Source organism: Balaenoptera musculus, chromosome 7 (assembly GCF_009873245.2).
Source record: "Balaenoptera musculus isolate JJ_BM4_2016_0621 chromosome 7, mBalMus1.pri.v3, whole genome shotgun sequence".
NCBI lineage: Eukaryota > Metazoa > Chordata > Mammalia > Artiodactyla > Balaenopteridae > Balaenoptera > Balaenoptera musculus.
The window spans coordinates 104,552,753-104,575,236 of NC_045791.1; the positions used below are offsets into that span (position 1 = coordinate 104,552,753).

The 22,484-nt window shown below is 41.7% G+C and overlaps 1 protein-coding gene across 6 annotated transcripts in view; it reads left to right on the forward strand.

The window, feature by feature from the left end:
- The window catches only part of CAB39 (calcium binding protein 39), an 87,720-nt gene that overhangs the window by 53,162 nt on the left and 12,074 nt on the right, over positions 1–22,484 (forward strand). For all 6 annotated transcript variants that reach the window (XM_036857004.1, XM_036857005.1, XM_036857009.1 and 3 more), the window contains 3 exons: positions 9,648–9,812; positions 12,164–12,282; positions 17,792–17,960. In XM_036857004.1, coding sequence (XP_036712899.1) covers positions 9,648–9,812; positions 12,164–12,282; positions 17,792–17,960 — 453 coding nt within the window. The remainder of the gene's footprint in view (positions 1–9,647; positions 9,813–12,163; positions 12,283–17,791; positions 17,961–22,484) is intronic.

Below are 22,484 nucleotides of genomic sequence, written 5' to 3' on the forward strand. Positions count from 1 at the left end.
TACCCCGGCCTTGACTCTGAGAAGCTCTGCCAAGCCTCAGACTCTTTCCTCTGTGACTCTGCTCAACTGGGTGTCCCCAGACGCCCACTATATATATGGCTGCTTAGTAGAATCATACAGGGTAAACCACTTCTCGAAAGCCGCAAGAAGACAATCAGGAACTTAAAATTCTGTGTGTCTCACCTAGACGAGTCAGCGGTGTGTGAGTTAGTGAGGCACAGTCCGCATCATTTTCCAGTCAAGTGAGCAGGCTTATCACGAGGGGGCGCTTCTCTCACATGTTTCTCTTCATCACCATGTATTTATAAAAACAGTTGGCTACTGTTAGTAGACTGTACCCATGAAACATAATATGAGGCTCACTGGCCACATAAGTGTAGCATCTGTGTCTCAGAACACCATGTTCTACTGACGAAATGTCCTAGACAATTCAGTCATTTAACAAAATCATGAAGTCAGACCGTGTGTAAATCACTGTCTCAGTCACATTGGAGGGAGGAGGGTATAAAGAAGTGTAAGCAAGCCCTTTCTAAAGCCCTTGAATGTATGTTAGGGAAATGAGAGGTGCAGATGAGAAGATAGAGCACTGCAAGGCCAGGGGCTGAGACAAGGTAGCAACTGCTGTGGCATCAGGAGGAGAATGGCAGGAGGGGGGGAATGGGCTCTGAGAGGGGAAGGGAGTAGTGTGAGCATTTGGGGTCACTTGAGCAGAGACAAAGCCTCCAGGGCGAGAGAGTGAGAGTAGATGACGGGGCAGAAGAGAATTGGGAGAACCTTTATTTGGAATTTGAGATCTTAAGAAATGGAATAGATCCCACCAGGCGTCGGGCCCAGCAACCTTGCATGAGGCCACACAACTGGCAAAATTGCAAGGGGGGACTTGAGGCAAGGCCAGCCTCCTTTTCATGTAGGGGCCCTTTCCCCAGCACACATACATAAAGCCATCAGCCTGGGGATTACGGAGGGCTGCCTCTTACCTGTGAAGTAAAAGCAAAATAAGAGGATTGATTAGCTTTTAAGACTGATAAAATGATTGCAAAAGAGTACCCTTCACCCTGCTTCCCCAGATGTTAACATTTTATGTAGCCACGGTGCAATGATCAAATCAGGAAGTTAACATTGATACAATACTGTTGACTAATCCACAGACTTTTTTCAAATTTCCACAGTGTCTGCTAATGTCCTTTTTCTGGACCAAGATCCAATTCAGAATCACACGTTGCTTTTAGCTATAACATCTACTTAGTCTCCTTTAATCAGGAACAGTTTCTCTGTGTCTGTCTTTGACATTCGTGACCTTGACACTTTTGAAAAATACTGGCCATTTATTTTGTAGAATGTTCCTTAATTTGGGTTTGGCTGATGTTTCCTCATGATTCAATGCAGGTGATGCCTTTTTGGCAAGAAAGACCACAGAAGTGATGCCGTGCCCTTTGCAGCGGGTCCTTTCAGGAGGCACACGAGGCCAGTAGTCTCAGTACCGTTCTTGATGATCACATGGTTAAGGGGCGTCTCCATGTAAAAGTACTATTTTTCTTTTGTCATTTAGTAAGCCTCTTAGGGGAGCGAGCATCTTTGTTTAAAATTTCCCCAGGTGATTCTGGTGTATCTCCAGGGTCGAGACAGAGGATGGCAGAAATACATCAAGGTGGATCAAGGAAGTCGAAGATGTTTTCATTAGAAAGTCTTATTTCAGTATGGGGGAGGTGAAGCTGATGTTCGGATATGGAGCAGAGAAAGAGAACTAAATTCTGTTGTGGAAAGTGAAGCAGTTTTGAAGTATTTGCTGCTGGGAGTAACTGGTTGAAAAATCAATCCAGTTTGAAGGAATGTTTCTGGCTGGAGTGAAAGCAGTTGAGCAGCATGAATTTTAGTGAACCAGCTGTGCACAGGTTCCGTCACTTTCTCTACCCTGGGGGCTGAAGTAGAGAAAGTCTTCAGTAAAGGACATCCCACATTGTTTAGGGGAGCAAGAGACCTGGAGCTGTGAGCACCGGCAGCCCTGAAACGTCCAGTCTTAACAGGACAGGTAACATGGTCATTAAGGAGCCCAGTGGATTAGGTGTCATGATGATCTCAGCAGCTTGATCATGGTACAGTGTGTGAGGAGCTGTAAGTGTGAATAGCTTACTTAGTAGGTGTGAGGGGACAAGCAGGGAGGTGGCAGATAAGGAGGATGTGGTCAGAGAGGCAGAGAACATACTGACATAATGCAGGCTGGCCAGAGAGGGGGGAATGGGCAGGCTCACTAATGTGCATGCTGATGAAGGGAACCAAGGGAAATCTGAACAAAAACAGCCAAGTTTATTTATTCTGCATGTGGTGTCTTCGTTCAGTAAATTCTTGCTGCATCACCTTTTCTGGTGAATCACTTAATTTCATAAGCTTTTCTGATCATCTTTTAGTAATATTTAGTCATATTTATTTCTTTTTCAAGCTTTTTTAAAATCAACTTGTAATTGTGTTCAACTTGTAATGGGGAACAGAACTCACACAAATGGTTGAAATATACATGAAATTAGAAGTCCTCAGTTGAAATATGAACTTGATTGCTCTCATGTATCAGGACTGTTAATGAACAATAAAGTTGATGAATTTTAGTTTTCCTTTTATATCATGCTGCTGATTATCCTGTGTCAATGGTAACTAACCATGGGAATACCCAGGTTTGGAAGTCACTTGTCCCCAGTGCCATTCTCTACTTCTCAGTAGTTTGAGTAGCCTTTTATCTGTTAAGCCCAATTCTAGTCTTCAGCTTTCTATCTGGCAGTGTTTGTGGCACTGGTTTTCAAGGTGTGGTTGGTAGACCTATTTACGTGTGTAGACCTATACGCGATACTTAGTTATTTGTTAGAAATCTTAAAAATTTAGGGGGGATGTGTGGGGAGGAGTGAAAGGAGGGAAACGGAAGCAGAAATTAGATAAGCCAATTGTTACCAACTTCGTGAACACTTTGATCTATTTCTCTCATTCCCTTTGTCATTTTGCTCTTAAAAAATTAAAATATGAACTGTAGAACATTCAAACAAATCTGAAATACAGAAAGTGCAAAGTGAAAGTATTCTTCTTGCCCCTCCCCATAGGCATATTGTACTCAGTTTGGTGTGTATCCTTCCAGACTGTTTTCTCTGAGGAAACAGGGAGTTAGGTTCCTTGCTCACCACTGTAACTCTGTCAGGTAGATTCCCTTAACTTTTCTTGGTGAGGCGTTGCAGAGTGTCCTTCCTTCAGGTCCCTGTATCTGCACTACTTTTTTAGAGGAATTCCTTGACTTTATGGTGTGAGAACATCACATTTCCCTACATCCAGTGTTCATCTGGATTTTACATCCCAGTGATCACGTATACTCACGTTCAGCCACTCATCAAGCATGTGTGGAGCACCTGCAAGCACTGGGCTACTGATGGAGCAGAAGGAAACAGACATTAATCAGAAATACAAGGAAAAGCAGAGTTATATACAGATGTGAAAAACACTGTGAAGAAGTACCAGGTAGTAGTAGAATGTATGATAGAATTGACTTAGAAAGACTTCTCTGAGGAGGTGATCATTGAGCTGAGCAGTGAAGGAAGAGTGGGAGTTGGCCAGGAGGGGGAGCAGAATGTGAGCACAAAGAGCGCTGTGGGCATATGGGCAACCACATGTGCAGGGGCCCGAAAGGAGCCCAGTGTGGCCAGAGCGTTGGTGTTTGGATGGTGGGGGAGGAATTGCAGTGCAGGGCAAGGTCAGAGAGGTAGGGTCAGACCACGCAGGGTTTTATGGGCCATGTTAAAAGGGAATTTTCTCCATCCTAAGAGCAATAGGTAATTGAAGCATTTTAAACACAAAGATTTAAGCATTTTAAGACAAAGGATTTAAGCACAAATCTTAATCATATTTGTGTTATGAACAGATCGTTCTAATTGTGATGTGGAAAACAGACTGTAGGGGATTCAAGGAAACCAGTCAGTAGGCTCCTTAGTAGTCCAGAGAAGAGTTATGGGGACTTGGGTGGTGGTGGTGGAGTATATAAATGGATGGATTTTGGAGACTTGGTGATGAATTAGGTATCGGGGCAGGGTGAGGAAGAGGGAAGAGTCGAGGATGAATCCTAAGTTTCTGACATAAGAGCATCAATAGTGGCATCTCATTCCCAGAAATAGGGAACAAGGGAAGAACATAGGCTTTGGGGCGAGAGCATGAGTTCTGTTCTAGATGCATTAGGTTTGAGGTACCTTGAGACATCCAAGTAGAGACACTTCTAGCAGGCTGCTTAATATACTAGTCAGAGAACTGGATTAGAGATAGGAATCTGTGAGGCATCTGCATTTAGGTGTTAATTAAAGTCATGGGTGTGGGTGAGGTCACCTAGGGAGAGATGATAGAATGAGAAGAAGAGGGCCCTGTACTCTGCCTGGAGGAATTCCCAGTATTTAAATGGCCCACTCAAGGAGGATGAGCCAAAAAGGAGACAGAAGGAGCAACCAGGGAGACAGGAAGAAAAAAAATAGGGTGTTGGTAAGCCACAGAGGACAGGGAGGAGAGGTTTTAAAAGCAGAGTGTAATAAACTTCAAATGCTGCCAAGAGCGCACGTGTGATGAAGACTAGAAATTGTCTTTAATGGCAGGCAGGTCATTGGTGACTGTCTAAAAGCTATAAAGTGCTAGCTGTAGAAGCCTCACGGGATTGGGCTGAAGAGTGAATAGGACAGAGATGTGGACTGTAGCAGACACAGGGAGGTGCTCTGAGAGGTTTAACTCGGGCGGGCAGTAGCTGGGAGGGGATTATGGAGTCAGAGGAGAGCTTGTTTAGTTTTGTTAGTGGGAATCTAATAGATCATATTTAAAACTGAGTTTGGGGGAATCAAGTAAGAGGGGAGTCGACTATATGAGGGGATAAGATAACAGACAGGATGAGATCCTGAGAAGGCAGGAGATGAGTGGAATCCAGAAGCAAGGAGGGTTAATATAGGTAGGTGAGTATAATGGTTAGCAGAGGAGAGAATTCGATGGTGTTTTCCTCCCCACTTATCATGTAGGTGACAGTGTCATCTGCTGAAAGGGAAGAAGAGGGCTTTATGTGTGAATCCAGGGTGCCTTTCATCTTAGAAGCACCATAAGTAGCTTTCTATTTCCTTGCTTCTCTCCTCCATTTTTTAAAAACAGCTTTTCTGAGCTACAGCTTGCATATCATATAGTTCACCCATCTAAAATGTACAGTTCAGTAGTTCGTAGTTTATTCACCAATAATGTGCAACCATAAACAACCACAGTCAATTTTTAAAATTCCATCTCCTCAAAAAGAAACCCCATACTTTAGCTATCACTCCCCTTCCCCCGAACATAGTGAACATTTTGATCTTCATCTTTTGTTCATAGTGAGCACTTCTTCTTCATCCTTTGCTATTAGAAAGCATAGAGTATGGTCTGATCTCAGATTTAAAATCATATCACGGGGGCTTCCCTGGTGGCACAGTGGTTGAGAATCTGCCTGCTAACGCAGGGGACACGGGTTCGAGCCCTGGTCTGGGAAGATCCCACATGCCGCGGAGCAACTAGGCCCGTGAGCCACAATTACTGAGCCTGCGCGTCTGGAGCCTGTGCTCCGCAACAAGAGAGGAGAGGCCCGCGCACCGCGATGAAGAGTGGCCCCCACTTGCCACAACTAGAGAAAGCCCTCGCACAGAAGCGAAGACCCAACACAGCCATAAATAAATAAATAAATAAAAATAAACCCAAAAGTTAAAAAAAAAAAATCATATCACGATTTCAAAGCAGAGTATACACTGAGACACATGAAGGGTTATTAAGAGCCTCAAAACTTTGATCTAGTCAGAGAAGCAGAGGGGGTTAAGGTCTATGACATAGGGTCACTGAATAAATTCAGCAGAGATAATATACTCAGAAAACCTACTAAATGTCAGATTCTTCCTGGTCAAAGAGAATCATCTTAAGAAGAGAGATTAATAAAATGAAATTGAAAAGGCAACACGTGTAATTAGAATATAAGAGAACATTTACTGTTGATAAATGATTTTTATCTCCTGGCCCAGAAAAAGTACATTCTGGGGTACTCAGAATTTATATATGGGATGACAACAAACTGCTGTCAGAAATCTAAGACATTAACAGAATAGGGTAGTAACAGCAGACTCAAAGAGGTCAAGATCCTGCTTATATTGATACTGAATAAGGTTTCATAATGGGATTATTAGGAAGATACTTTGTAAGCATTTAGAAAAGAAAGCAGTAGTCAGTAGAAATCAGCATAGACTTAAGTAAAACGGTCGTACCAAATTAACTTTATTTCATTTCCTTATATTAAGGAAATGTGGAGGAAATAGTATATTCTTATTTTATCAAAGTATTTAACAGAAAGCCTTTTGAATATCATTTGGAAATAAGTGTATATGTAAGTGGCTGAGCAGCCATGCCCAAAGATTATTTATACATTGTTACTGAGAAGAGCATGATGATTCAAAGGCATAATGTTAGGCTCCATTCAGTTACTTCCTTTTCGGCATTTTGGTTAATGACTGAGGCCATGGGAGGCATACCTACCTATCAGATGTCAAATGATACAAATATGGGTGCAGTCAGAATTAAGAAATACCTCCACAGTGTTGAATGATGGGCTGTTAATGAGATTAAATTAAACAGTGAGAAGAGTTAAAGCCATCATTGCAGTGTTTATTCCGAAGATCTGGCTTTGAATGAATTATATGATATAATTGCAAAAATTCTTAAAGGTAGCCCTGAGCTACATTAAATTTGCAACATTTGCAGGGAAATGGTGGTCCGGTGTCTTGTGCATCATTCCATCTGGATAGAGTTGAAACATTAATCCTGTCTTTCTCAGGAGGATAGTTAAAGTAGCTGAGAGGAGGTTTTTCTGGAGAAGACTATTTAGGGAAGACAGACAAGCTGTTTTCAATGAGGAGCCTTTATGTGGAAGAGAAGTTAAGATACTGCCTTATCTGCAGTGCAGACCCAGGACAGCAGACACTATAGTGAGGCAATGTTTGTTTCACTATGAAATTTTCTAACAGCTGTCTGATTCTAAAGTCTGCTAATCCTGCATTACTGGACACTGGAAATATTTAAGGTGAAGCAATGTGATCATTTGGTAAGAAGATTTAGAAGGTTGTAGAAGGGAATACCGTGGACCTAGATGATTCTTTAGGTACCATTAAAGGCTGATGTCCTCTGAATCTGTGCTAAGTAATCTCCCTGAAGTAATTTCTGGTCATAAATATTTCAGTTTATTTAGCTTTTTATAGCCTTTATGTTTTTCATATATCTTTAGTATTCTACTTTGTTGGCTTATTAGCTGTAACTGTTTTGGTTTTTTTAGTGGTTCTTTTAGGACTTACAGTGCATGCCTTTTAACTTGTGGTTTGTCTTCAAGAAATATTATACTGCTTCATGTATAAAAACCTTAACACTGCCCCCCCTTGGAGCTATTGTTGCCACATATTCTTGTTCTACAGGAACCCCAAAATACAGTTACTTAATGCTTTAAACAGCCAGTTGTCTTTTAGAGACTTTTTTTTAATAATGGAAAAATCTTTTCAATTTATCCACATTTCTGTCTCCAGTGCTCTTCATTCTTTTCTGTATACACAGATTTTCATCTTGAATCTCCTACCTGTAGGACTTCCTTAAACATTTCCTATAATGCAGGTCTGCTGGTGACAAAATCTTCCAGCTTTTCTGTGTCTTAAAAATTCTTATTTCACCTTCAGTTTTGTATAATATTTTTACTAGGTATAGAATTCTACAGTGACAGTTTAGTTTTGTCTTTTCCCCAGAATTTTAATGATGTTCCTCCACTATCTTTTGACTTGCATCATTTCTGTCAAGAAGTCTGTTATTTTTTGATTCTTTGTCTGTAATGTTTTTCCCCCCTCTGGTTGCTTTTTAGGATTTTCTCTTCACTGAATTTAAGCAATTTGATTATTCTATGCCTTGGCGTAGTTTTCTTCCTGTTTCTTGTGCTTAGGATTTTTTTGAACTTCTTGGCTCCATAGGATTATAGTTTTCATCAAATTTGGAAATTTTTTAGCCATTATGTCGTCATATATTTTGTCTGTCCTTCCGCCTCCTCTGGGGACTGCAGTTACACATGTATTAGACTGCTTACAGCCATCCTGTAGCTCACTGCTGTGCTTTTTTCTCCCTCTCTTTGTGTTTCATTTTGAATAGCTTTTATTGCTCTGTCTTCATAGTTACTAACCATTTCTTCTGCATTGTCCGCTCTGCTATTAATCCCATCCAGTGTAATTTTTATTTCAGAAATTTTAGTTTTTATTTTTAAGTGTTTGATTTTGGTGGGGTTTTTTTATGTCTTCCATACCTTTATTACTTAACATGCTCGTTTTTCCCCTGAACGTACTGACTATAGTTATAGTAACTTTTAATGTCCTTGTTTGATTTCTACCATCTGTGTCACTTTGCAGGGCTGTTACTGTTGACTGTTTTTCCTCCTCATTATTGGTTGTGTTTTCCAGTTTTGATTCTTTCCAGGCTTGCTTGTAAGCTTTTTGGAGAGCAGAGTTTAGTCCAGGGCTTATTTTTTATAACAGCAGAGACAAAACCCTTTGAGAGCTCTGCTTTCTGCCTGTGAATGTGAGGTTTTCCATCAGGTCGATGGGAGCCTTGCGTGAGCTCCATGGCTCTGCTCCCTGGCCTTGGGTACTTTGCTCACACGCGCGTGCTTACCAGCACTCAGATAGAGTAGCACGCGAGTCTTGGCAGGTCTCTAACACTCTCTTCAGTGTCGCTGTCTCCTCCCTGGTACTTTGCCCTGCAAAAGTACCAAGTCTCCTTGGCCTCCATAGATTCCCAGCTCTGTCTCCTCGCGTGGAGATTGCCTGTTCTGCCTGGCTTCCCTCTCCCTGTGACGTGGCCTGGGAATTTTCTCCGGGCAGGCAGTAAGCTAGGGCAATTGTGAGGTGCGCTTCATCTGTTTCCCTTCTCTCAGGAATCACTCTCCTGTGCTGCCTGAAGTTCAGTGTTTAAAATTCATTGTTTCAAATATTTTCCTCCAATTTTTGGTCTTTTTCATGGGGGAAGGTAAATCTGACCCCTGTTTTTCATCTTGCCAGAAGTGGAAGCTTTTTAGTGACTTGTTATTTATTGCTAATATTTTAGCTTTGCGTTCAAAGCCTCTTTCAGCTTCGTTTCTTCTGTCACTCCCTTATTCCCTCCACACCTTTTCTCTGACAGGCCCTGTGCTGCTTCCTCTCCCTCGTCCCCGGTTCATGCCATTCGTTCCCCTCAGTCTCCTTCTCCCCAGCCAGTTCTTGCTTGTCAGTGTCTCTCCGTTCTCAGGGTCAGCTCAGGTGCCTCCTCCATGTTGTTTCCCTCCCATTTGAGCAGAACTGAACTTTTTCTCCCTGTTCTGTTTCTACTACAACAACATTGTTTTCAGCGGTCAAGTATACAGGTTGTGAATCTGCTGGCCTTCCCTGTCGAGCACATATGTCAGTCCCCACATGAGCGCACACATGCAGTTTTTGACTCCTGAGGGCCAGGATGGGGCTTGCCGACCTGTGTGTCTTGTACAAGGGTCTGGGGGTATGTAATATATAGAGAAGGTATTTAGCAAGTGTAGGTATGTTATATATATTTGTGAAAATGAATTTTCTCCTCTCCCCCAAAATCAGGCTACAGAAGAAGTTTCCAAAAATCTGGTTGCCATGAAAGAAATTCTGTATGGCACAAATGAAAAAGAGCCACAGACAGAAGCGGTGGCACAGCTCGCTCAAGAACTGTATAATAGTGGGCTCCTTAGCACCCTAGTAGCTGATTTACAGCTCATTGACTTTGAGGTAAGAAATCAGTTTTTTATTTTTCAAAAACACTAACTGTTCGTAGTCCTTTTCTGCATGTTCTCTCCTCTGAAACATTTTAAGATTCCTGTTGGGCTCTTGGCTCAGGGGTACTGACCTGTAAGTATACCCGGGCTGCCTGCCTAATGAGCGGGGCCAACGCAGGAATTCAAGGGTATCTCGGACTTAGGCCAGGTTTTTTCTCCCTCTTTCACTACATCGTATATGAAGTTTTTTAGGTATTTGTTATGCCCTTTCATTTAGTCTGTATTTAATAAACAGCTGCTGGTTTACATAATTCACTGGTTCTTGACTCTCAAGGAATAAACAATCTAAAGAAGACCATAGAGTGTTAGAATTTTTGAGGTAGATGAGATCGTAGAGAACATCTAGGTTTTTTTGTTTGTTTGTTTGTTTTTAACCTGCTGAGAACTCATTACAGCAGAGATTATATGTGTTTTGTTTGCTTGGCACTGCTTTTAAATATTTAAATGAGGATAACATTAAAACAGCAGGAGATTTTATACACAATTGTGAATTTCTGGCTTCCCTTGAAAAATTTGGCAACATTGGGCCTTGTAGTCTTGTATGGCCCCTCAGCCCGTGACGTTGGCATCCACACTTGGGTGAGCCACAGACGGCACAGCTTGTTTTTTCTCCCTCGGCCTGCTGCGCTCATTTGCATTTCCTGCTCGTCCCTGGTAGGCGTTTGAGATTGGTGCCCAGGCTTATGCAGCCAGATCATCCCATGTTGGATATTTAGTGCATTTATTAGTGAGAAAAATGGTCCTTGATACCAGTCGGAATAAACTAGTCTGAGAAGTGTGTAATGAGGGGCTCTGGCGTGGTCATGAGCAGTCTCCTTGTTGACTCTTTGTGGCTGTGCTTTGTTTAAACCCCAGTGTTTATCATCCTGAGGGATTGTATGTCTATTCAGGTACTTGGAAAACCAAGGGAGAAAATGACAGACACCTGTAGCCAGATTCAGTTTTAGAGAAGGGTGGGGAAGATGTGGTTCATAGGTTACTTGAATGTATTATCAATAGATAATAAAAGAGAATAAAAATTTATGTCTATCTTTCAGAACAGACAGAACTATGATATTTCCATTTATATAGCTGGTTTCATGTATCTTTAATAGAGTGTCAAATTCCAACAACAACGATTTTTACCTCCACTGCAAAGGTGGGAGTGCACTGGACCATCCAGCTCCTTCTCCTTCGTCTACCCACCCCACTCCCCAACCTGGACCCTGAATTTAATGTTCATTTGGGACTTTAGAGACATAAATTTAATTTAAAAGAAATGTGTGCCCTTGAGACTGGTTCTTCGAGATTGCCATTACTACTCCTGACCTAGCACAGGCCCCAGGGTGATCTCTAGTACTGGAAAGCTAGCGTTTCACTCACTCTCCTGCAGACTTGTCAGCCTTATAAAGTGGCAGTTCTGAAACATCTCTTGGGGTCTACTTCTCCATTTGTTACTTTCTTGTGCAGCTTTCTGATTATAAGTTTCACTGTATTGTGTTAACATCTACCTATTTTGTTTAGTGAAGTACAGTGGTGTAACTCTGATCTCTGAACTATTGCATCATGTGATACTTAGTACCTTAATTATCTATATATAAAGTTTTTCCCAAGTACACCTTTAATAGGAGGATATGTCTACTTGCCATTAAAGCTCAACTTCTTACAGAATTCTTTCATTTTTATTACACTAACAGTACAGTTTCTCCTTCCATCACTATGAAAGGAAGCTATATGTATTGTTTACAATACAAGCATCCTATTTGAAGCTGCTTGGATGGGAATCAGATCCCTGAACAATGTAAGCATATAGCAAGGTTTTGTTTTTCATATCTGAGTCAGCATGATTCTGAGAGTTAGAAATCATTGAAATTATATATAGTAAGATTTCACTTTGTCAACACATTATTCATGTCAAAAATACTTTACTATTAAAACTTAGGGACTTCCCTGGTGGTCCAGTGGTTATGACTTCACCTTCTAGTGCAGAGGGTGCGGGTTCGATCCCTGGTCGGGGAGCTAAGATCCCACATGCCTCGAGGCCAAAGAAACAAAACATAAAACAGAAGCAATATTGTAACAGATTCAATAAAGACTTTTAAAAAATGGTCCACATCAAAAAAATCTTAAAAAAAAAAATTCACTATTAAAACTTAGAATTTGAGATTACGAAGGAAGAAATAAAATAAGAAAATTTAATGTCTGTGAACATTTTAAAGTCAGACATTCAGTCCTAATTATAAATATACAGTACCTAGATTTGAGTTTATTTAGGGCATTTTGGCATTTAGTCAGGCATTTTGATATTTTTGTCTTCCTTAATAGGGCAAGAAAGACGTGGCTCAGATTTTCAACAATATTCTCAGAAGACAAATTGGTACAAGAACTCCTACTGTTGAATACATCTGCACCCAACAGAATATTTTGTTCATGTTATTGAAAGGGTATGTATAAAGTATAATAATGTAATAAGATTTATATTTTTGACTTGAAAAATAAGAAAGAAAGATGGTCTTGGGCAAAAACAGGATGGTGAATGTCAGAAAGCATTTCCTCTGTAGTTTCATCAGCTCATTTTCCCGTAGTTCTGGAACACATTTCCCTCCTTAAAATTTACCCTGTGAGCTAAACTGAATTTGAAAATGCCCATGGGATTTTAAAGTTAGGTGAATTGTGAGCCTTTAAATTCTCAAACCATACATGACTGAAGAAAAAAAATAAGTCCTCTGTGTTCTTGTTTCTGTCCTCTAAGATGTAAAAACCTTAATTGTTGAAATATCAGCTAAATCATGTATTTAAAGACATCTTCTTTGGACGTACATGCACACTGTACTGCAGTAAAGGCTTCCCAGTAAGTGGAGCTTGGATGCTATATAGCTTAACCTTGTTCAGTCAACAAAGTACGTGTTTATGACGTACTTCCCTTTGCTTTTCACCTGTGTGTGTCTACTCACTAACCCACTTAATTTGGTAATTCACAGTGCATCTTCCTGGAATTACTGTTGGACTAAGCAGGCATTTATCTTTGGGTAGCCTGTCAGTTTCAAAAAAAAAAAAAAAATCAAACAAAAACCAAAAAAGCCTTAAAACTAAAAGTTAAAAAAAAAAAAAATCCTCTTCTCCCTCATCACTGATTGGCAAGGTAACCTCCTGTTGTTTCACACCAGAGTTGTTTGCCAGCTCTGGGTACGTGTGCACTGGTGGTGTTCTGTTAAATTGGCGGGCAGCTGTTTTATTGGCATGACTGGTGGTGTGAATCAGCTTGCTCTCCTACCCCAGCTTTATAGCTTGCCTCACTCTGATTCATATCTCTGTGGTTCAACACTTCCCCCAAGTTCAAACTCGTGTAGGCAAAGCATGAGTCAGTGCGTGTGTTGGATGCCAGCATTCTATTTCCTTCTTTCTAGTTCTAACTATCTATGTCGCTTCTTCAGATGTTGCCATACGGAATTTTTGGCATCTGATTTTTTGTTGTATCAATCCAGAGCTGCGTGTATGAACATGTAGTGGGTAGTCTGAAATTTTAGTGTTCTTAGAGCAGCTGCCAGATGCTTTTGTGTATTTTTAAAGCCAATCTTCCTTTTTCCATAGAAAGTAGCGGTTATTAAAATCTATGAATTAGTTACTTCTGCCTGTGTTTTCACTTTAGAATGGCCAGGGGTATGATATGAACATTGTTTAATGTCATGTAAAGTAAGACTTTTGAGGTAATATTTAAAGAAAGGTTTCAAGCTCTCAACTGAGCTGACCAGAGCAGAAACCTCAGCTTAGGGAGGCGAGGAGAAGCCACTGGTGTTGGGATCCCGCAGAAGCCCTCCCCCCACCCCTTACAACCCCTTTCCTACCTGTCACCAGGCTTCAACAATTACTAACATTTATTAACATTCTTGTTTCATCTATTTCTTGCCTCCTGTTTTTCCTCCTCAAACATAACATCACTTCAGTATGCATCCCTAGTACATAATAAAGGATTCTTTAACATAACCATAATATCATTTAAAAACCTAATATTATCTAATGCCCATTCAGTGTTCAGGTTTCCTTGATTTTCACCAAAAATGTCATTTTTCATTTTGTTTAAATCAGTTTTCAAGCAAGGTCCATAAACTGAATTTGGTTGATATGACTCTTAACTCTCTGTTAATCTATAATAGTTCCTGCCCCCTTCTTTTAACACCATTTATTTGTTGAAGCAACTGGGTCATTTGTTTTGCAGGAAAACCACATATTTGGGATTTGCATCCTGTGGTTTCACCTGTAACCATGTTCCTCTATCCTCTATTCTCTCAAGTTAGTTTGATTAGATTCAGCTTCAGTTTTTGGGGGGACAGGAATTCTTCATGAATGGGATTGTGATGGGATTGCTTCCTATTGGGCAACGCAGGTTGTCCTACTTCTGGTGATATTTAGATTGATCAGTGGATGTAGGTGTTGTCGGTCTGTCCATCATAAAGTTCTCCATCAACCCTTCACCTAATGGTTTTAGTATCCATTGAGGATCATTGTCTAGGTTCAAAATGGTGATTTCCTAATTCTGTTATTCCTTCTCTGTATATTAAATGTGTTTCGTTCGTCAGCAGTGACTTCTATAGGAAAGACAGAATAGATGCTTGATTTTTTCCACCGTATCATTTTTTAGTATAATCGATTGGTGCCCTAGCCACTTCCTTAGGTGAGCAATGAGTATGTTATTGTCTTAAGCACCATTATGACCTCAAGTTTTAGGAGGTTTTAAAATATATTTGATGTGTCTCAATCCGTTGCAGTCATTATGACCAAATTGCCCCATCTTGGGCTATTGGGAGCTCCTTCAAATTGGCTCCTATGTCCTTTTGGCAAGACCCCATTCGTCTTTGATGGCTTCCTTGCTGTCTGGCACAAGATGTCCCTTGCTCATTTTGTACAGATCCTGCCTCAGACCCGGAAACAGCCATTTCTTCCACGGGCCCTGTTGAAACTACCTGTTGAAGATGTTTCTGCTTTTTGGGAATTCCCTGACAATCTGGTAGTTAGGACTTGGCGCTTTCACTGCCCAGGGCCCAGGTTCAATCCCTGGTTGGGGAACTAAGATACTGCAAGCCATGCAGCGTGGCCAAAAAAAATAAAAAATAAAAAGATTTTTCTGCTTTTCTTGATTAATTAGTTTGGACTACTTTAACGCAATGTGATTATCCACTCAGGCTATAAGTATTGACACTTTGATGTTAGACATTTGGGGGAGTTATGCTAACAATATTAGTGTGCAGTTGAAAATAATCGTGTTGCTAGTGTTAGTCTAAATCTGGAGCAGTCGTTTTTTCCACTGGCGATTTAAATGTTAATGTGCTAACAGGTTGTACAGCGTAACTGTTTACCTTGTACTCACTGGTTTACGTTTAATCATTTAAGACAAGCTTGACAAACTGCCATCAAAACCTGCCCAACCTGTTGTACCAAAGTGTCTTACCCTTGTCTTTCTAGTCTCCTGCCTGTTACAGATCAGCACAGGTGAATTGTATGATCAGCCATGTTGTGAACAGACATTTTAATCACCTAAGAGCCAGTAAGCATTCTAGCTGCCACGCCATAAGTGATACAAAGGAACGTGGTTTTGATCTTGTTGAGGATCTGTGATGAACATATGTACAACAGAAGGATAATACTACTAGATAACACTACTAGTGGATTTCAGGGGATAAAATGTGGGTTTAGTCAATAAGGCAAGAGTTGGTAACAGAGATGGACTTAGGATTGAGGTTCCGGATAGTTTCAAATTTGCATAGGCAGAAAAAAGAGTGAGTACAAGGGCAGGAATGAACACAGTGATTGACAACAGGAAGGAGATAGTCGGAATGTTTTATGGCATAGTGGGAGAGGAGTTGTACCAGAGGAGTAGCTATGATGTGGGGAAGCCTGGACATCAAAGCCCAGACGTTTGTCTGTTTGATTAGCAAGAAGAAATCATTTTAAGCTCCTAAGCTGGAAAGGCTATTGATACACTAGTCGTCGGATAGATTTGTTAAGACAGAGCTTGAACAAAGGTGCTGGTTAGGGGTCACTTGACTGACTAGGTGTGACTTCATGCAGCACTGGGAATGGATAAAAGAAAATGAAACTGAGATATTGCAAAGAAGTATTTAAAAGGAGTGGTGGCATTGAGGATGGGAAGGTTGGGAGTAGGTGAAGAGGGGAAGGTTTAGAACTGTGCTGTTCAATACTGTACCTACTAACAACACGTAATTATTTAATTTTAAATTAAATTAAATGACATTTAAAATTCAGTCCCTCAGTCATACTAGCCAGATTTCAAGTGCTCAGTAGACAGCATAGTTATAGAACATTTCCATTATCAAAGAAAGTTCTGTTAAACCTGTTTTAGACCCAGGTATTCCATTATCAAAGAAAGTTCTGTTAAACCTGTTTTAGACCCAGGTATCTGAAGCAAAATAGTGATGCCATATTAGACTTGTAGAGTTTATGGTAGGCCTTTAACTGAAGTTGTCCAGAAGCAACAGAAAATGCCTAACTACAGCCCAGGGTAGATCTGAGCTGGGGCAATTTAGGAGCCATGGAGGGAACCATGAGGTCGTAGGAGCGTTCACTAGCAGGCCAGAGGCAACAGAGGAAAGACCTCAGCCAGGCAAGAAACAGAAACAGAGGAGGTAGAAAGGAGAGCTGGGAGAATTTTTCTTTTTTTTAAAGAGAGAGATGCAAAGATCTGCATTGTCAGGAAATTAAATAGCAGAATTTATGAGAAAAGACCATTCGTTTTAGCGAAGTGGAGGCCTTTACTAGTAAAACGTTAGGAAATGGATTCGATGGCAGGAAACTAGAGGCACTGAGTGGGGAAGGAGATTAAGTCTGTGTGTGCAGCTTGAAGGGGGGTGGAGGAACAGAGTGGTGTGTTTGAGCAGAATGGCAGAGTCCAGTCCGAGAGGTTTGATGTACATCAGAACGGAAGAGTCTGCTGGGCTGAGAGGAAAACAAGGTTCTCTTTCTGATCACGGGGAAGGAAGAGACGAGAGACATTGAGATGGGTGTAGAGGAAGGCTGTGCGGAAAGCTGGTGAGGGATGCCGTGGAGTCCCCTGTGTCCGCTGCAGGCGCCCTCGGCCATCCCTGACTAGGCACTCGGTGACATCCTCTGTCGCATTTATGTGTTGCTGCCAACGGTCTTGAAAGTACTATTTTGAGTACTGAATTGAAACAATGAAGTATAAATGCTGTATATTTGATAGACCCGTGTAGATACTATGAATTTTAGGAAACTATTTTGCTTATTTCATATTGTTGGTTTTTTTTAATTATTTATTTATTTATTTATGGCTGTGTTGGGTCTGCATTTCTGTGCGAGGGCTTTCTATAGTTGTGGCAAGTGGGGGCCACTCTTCATCGCGGTGCGCGGGCCTCTCACTATCGCGGCCTCTCTTGTTGCGGAGCACAGGCTCCAGACGCGCAGGCTCAGTAATTGTGGCTCACGGGCCCACTTGCTCCGCGGCATGTGGGATCCTCCCAGACCCGGGTTCGAACCCGTGTCCCCTGCATTGACAGGCAGATTCTCAACCACTGCGCCACCAGGGAAGCCCTCATATTGTTTTTTGATTCAGCTTTTGGTTTTTCTGAATTGATGAGAGCACCACATGTAAAACTTAAACCCTGTTTGGAGGTGTGACCCTGTAGGCGTCTCTTCAAGTCTTTTAGCTTAAGTAATGAGCTTTTGTTCTCATGATCGCTCTCACGGCTGTTATTTTTCTTTGGGTTGAAGCAGTCACCACCAACTAATGTGTGTGTGCCCTCTAGACTAAATCCCTCCGAGCACATATTCTACTCTGAGAGAGATGCATTTCGTAACCTGCTCTGTCACTTAATTAGGACATGTCTGAAGCTTCCTGTTCTAAAAATTGGAACTGTTAGAGTTTTTAAAAGAACAGTGATGGGGAAAAAAAGCAATCATGTTTGTCTTTTCTTTTTGCAGGTATGAGTCTCCAGAAATAGCTCTAAATTGTGGAATAATGTTAAGAGAATGCATCAGACATGAACCACTTGCAAAAATCATTTTGTGGTCAGAACAGTTTTATGATTTCTTCAGATATGTCGAAATGTCAACATTTGATATAGCTTCAGATGCATTTGCCACATTCAAGGTAACATAAAAACTATAGAATTCTAAATATACATACAAGTGAGATTAACAGGTGTGCTGTTCTTCCTAAACCTTCTCTACCCTCCAAGTCTATACATGGCTGCCCTCTAGTGGGAAGAGAGAAGATATATTTAAAAGTGTATTGTGACTCAGGTATACGCAGTAGAGTCACAGCTTAAAAAGGGTAGAAAAGTTAGATTCTAAAGTCTGTCTAAAAGGCAAAACGTCCTGTACGGTCAAAAGTACACTTTTCTGTTAAATTACCCATCAAGTATGGTATATAGATATGCAGTACATGTGAAAATCAAATTTTTCTCCTGTGTTGGAACATACTGCAGCAGTTTCTTTGATTCAGCATCAGACAAAGTAGTTGGCTTCTGTTCAGGGCCGTTGTTAATTTGCAGTATACTAGAACCACACTCAGGACAGAGATTTCCCTATTGTGGACAGGCCCAAGGGCACAGTGGACTTCTGTCTCCCATCTCCTGCTCAGACCAGAGCTTGTTTATTAAACACAAGGGGTGGGGGGTGCAGAATCACCAGTGCTCCTCCTCCCCCCACCCCCCCCCTCCTACCTTGTCTCCCTGTTGTGTGTTTGTGTAAATTAAATACACAGATGATATGATATCACTGTACAACATGCACATTTTTGTTCTGAATTGCGAAGTTCTGTGCTATTTAAGGTATGTAGATAAAGCAGTAATGTTTATTAGTGTTTTTCACAATGAGAGCAAGCCTTTATACGTTATATTCCCTTATGTAAAATGTCTGACCTCATAAGTGAATATTTAGAACTGTAATTTTAATATAATCAGAATTTAATATACTAACCTGCAGACTGCTGTGCTCAGAAACCAGGAACACTGTTAACGGTGAGAAGTGGCCACTGTTTTTGTGAAGGTTCACTTTTATGTATAAAGAGCCATTGAGATAATGAGCACTTGTCTTGGTCTCTGAATAAAATTTGTCCCTCAGGGCGATTGAACACCCTCAAAATGGGATGAAAGCCTGGGAACCTGGCTATTAGGCTTTCACTTTGAATGAGAATAAGGTGAGAGGTGCCTAGGGATTCTTGGAGAGGATGTCAGAAGACCTCAGATATTTATATGTTAATGTACAAAGCAAAATGAAATGAATTTGAGATTATAACATAGAGTGGTAAGTATGACATCTTAGGTATCACTGCATTTGGTGGGATGGGACTCATGACCTGGGATATATTGATGGAAGGGGACGCCCCATTCAAAAGTAGCAGACCTGTTATGAAGGGAGATGTAGCAGCACCACGTGTCAAGAAGGGATACTCCTGGGTGGGAAGAAAGCCAGAAGCCTGAGCCTGGGACACTCTGGGAGGAGGAGGGTGAGGGCAGAGGAGAGGAGCAGCAGTGGGGTGGGAGAATGCAGCCAGACTGCCTAACCAAGAAGAGGACACAGGTCACACGCTCCTGGCACAGTTGGCTCAGAGGTGAGAGAGATGTGCTAATAACTCTGTGCCACAGATGTGAGTCCCTGATTGGCCTTGCTGATAATTCCATCTCAGGATTGCTTCTTTGAATGAAATTCTCACCAAGAAGAAAACGGTGGTGATGGAATCACTGCGGGTAAAGCAACCCTGTCGGGTCGTGGTAGCCAGAGAGGGAAGGATTGGGCAGAGTCAGGCAGGTATTCCCTACCTGAAGAAGGGAAACTTTAAAACCATGTAGGATTCTAAGGCTGAGCTCTAGAAGAGAGAGCAGTGAGGAGCGAGCGTGGCTTCTGTATCTCAGCTGCTCCTGATGACACAGAAGGGGCGGAGCTAATTAAAGAGCCTCCTGAATGGAGAGCTCTCCAAGAAGCAAAGCTAAGTAGAGCCCAAAACTAAGACAATATAGGAGAGGCACAGACCTATCAAGGTACCACCCCACCCCTCCTTAAAAAGTCTGGTCGGCTCTGGTCTCACCTTCACACCAGAGGTGCTGACAAGAAGGGAAGGAGGACCGCTCCTCTTCTGGTTTGCTAACGTCTTCTTTGCAAAGAACATTTTTATAGCAGAAAAGAATAGATGGTTCGTGCTCTCCTTCGAGAATATGACCAGAGCTACCTTCCCAGAAAGTGCACTCTACGCACAGAAACTTTGAAACAAACGCAGCTTATCCATAACCCTGGATTTAAAGTCCAAGGAACAGGTGCTGAGTCTTAAAAGGAAATTAAAACTACCTGCGTGAAATATGTCTTAAGATTCATAGCTTGAATGAATGGGGTTCTGAGATAGTAAATCAGTGGCCAAATATTTGTTCGTGACTTTTTTTTTTTTTTTTTTGAGAAATTAAGGAGATGGGGAGGGACATCAGAAGGCCAACAAATATATTTCCAATTTTCCAGAGTAAAAGAAGGTAGATTCCCCAGAGAGGCTTGTGGAGCTCGATATTATACCTGTGTAAGGTACTAGAAAGTATTGCTAAAGAGATGATTTCTGAGCATTTTGGAAAGGAAACCGTGTACCCACAGCCAGCATGGATTCACTAAGAGTAAGTTCAGTCATACTAATCTCATAGACGCCAGTAGATCAGGGGGCTAAGGGCGTGGCTGCCTGGATTCAGTTCCCAGCTCTGCTGCTCGTTTAACCTCAGTCTTTTCATCTGTCAAAATGTAGGTAATCCTAGTATGTCAGGGTTATTGTGTCTTCACATAGTATGTGTGCAGTGAACAGTAGCTATTAGAATTATTCCTTTATGACAATGTGGATATATTAGATGTTGAATAATTGTACAGGTCTGTTTTCATGGAAACAATGAAAAGGTAGGAGCTAGATGGGGTTTCAGGGTAGCAATTCATAATTAATTGAACGCCATATCCATAAGGAGCCAGAAAATGGATTGCCACCCTCCTGGAGCAAAATTTTTAGTGGATTTGTCTTTACTCAGCACAGCTGAACATTTTTATTAAAGACTTAAAGGGTGATAACAAATGTATACCATGAAGGGATAGAAGGCAGATAACAGAGATCCTGAAATAAGGCCTCATAAAGATCCAGAGAGGCCAGAAGATAACAGGTTGAAGTTAAATACAGATGAACTGAGGTCTTCCTCCTGAGGACTCAGCTCTGTGAATATGAGATGTGGGAGTAAGGCATAATAATAATAGGTAATGCTAGGTATAATCGTTACAGAGTGTAATAATGACTAAAAGGCAGGTAACGTCATATCATACTCAACCCTATGAAGGAGATATTGTTATTATCTCCTTTACAGATCAGGAAACTGAAGCCTAGAAATGTTGGGGGAAGTCAGACCATAAATGGGGAAGCCAGAATTTGAACCCAGGCAGTCTGACTAGAGAGCCCACCCTGAGTAAACAAAATTCTGAGTACGTCCCGTAAAATTAAACAGCATGATGCTGCTGCCCTGCCCCTAAGCTACCTGTGACCACATAACGCGTGACCTGAGGAGCTGTCGATGGTCTCACCCCACTATAAGCTTATAAGGTAACAACACATAAATGTGTTCCATTCCAGGCGCTACACTTTAAGAGGCACATAGACAAATAGATGACTTTCAGAAGACAGTAGATGGTGAGGGGGACTGAGAACCTGTCATTCGAGGAATGGTTAAAGGAACTGGACGTATTTAGCCTGAAGAAGAGGAGACTCGGTAGGGACTTGCGTGAGAGCACCGCTTGTATTTAAAGTGGGTCCTAGAGAAAATGTACTAAACCTAGTTCTGTTGACTCTGACAGTTTTCTGGAAATAACCTGGGGATAGGTTTTGACTCTAGCACAGGAGGAACTTTCTAACTTTCAGAGCTCCAAAGGTGAACCAAACAGTTGGAAGAACTGAGTCTCTTGTCCTTGGACATAGACAGTCATCAAGTACGAAATTGGGCCACATGACTTGCCAAGCCTCTGTGAAAATAGCCCCCGGTGAGCAGCATTTCTTCAGGGATTCCAGGGCTGTCTTTGTGACATGATGTTTGGGACCCAAACTCACATAACTTTTAGGAATCTTTTTAATTCAGCCCACCCTAAAAGTTGGCTGCTCAATCTGCTGGACTTGGGAGATGATCCCTGACCTTTCTCCAGGTAATACCAGGGTCTTGGCTGTACTGGAATTTAATAGATTGGGAAGTCAGAAATCATGTTCTTTCTGTCCCCCTGCTGGCTGGCCCAGCAGCTCTGCTGATCGGGGACCGCGTGCACCCTGTCCGCTCTGCAGGTCGCTTACCAGATGCTGGCTGCATGACCACTTGCCTTCGTTTTCTGGTCTGTCGGTTTCTGTCCCCCAGCCTGGTTTGAGCTCTCCAGAGCTCTCGGCTCTAGTTCCAGGGGTAGGTCTTTTCCCATCTCTCAGGACACAGAGGCTCTGCGCAAGTCCCCACTTCCTCTTTTCCCAGCTTAGTATCAGCCTTTTTACTCTGTGCCGGCTCCCAGCAATTGTGCCTTCCCTGCTAATGTTTTACTCTCCTTAAAGAAGGGCTGCTTTAGCAGCCTCAGCACCCCTCTCCAGTCTCTCCTACCCCAAGGCCATGGAGATGTGATTCCTAGATTGGCA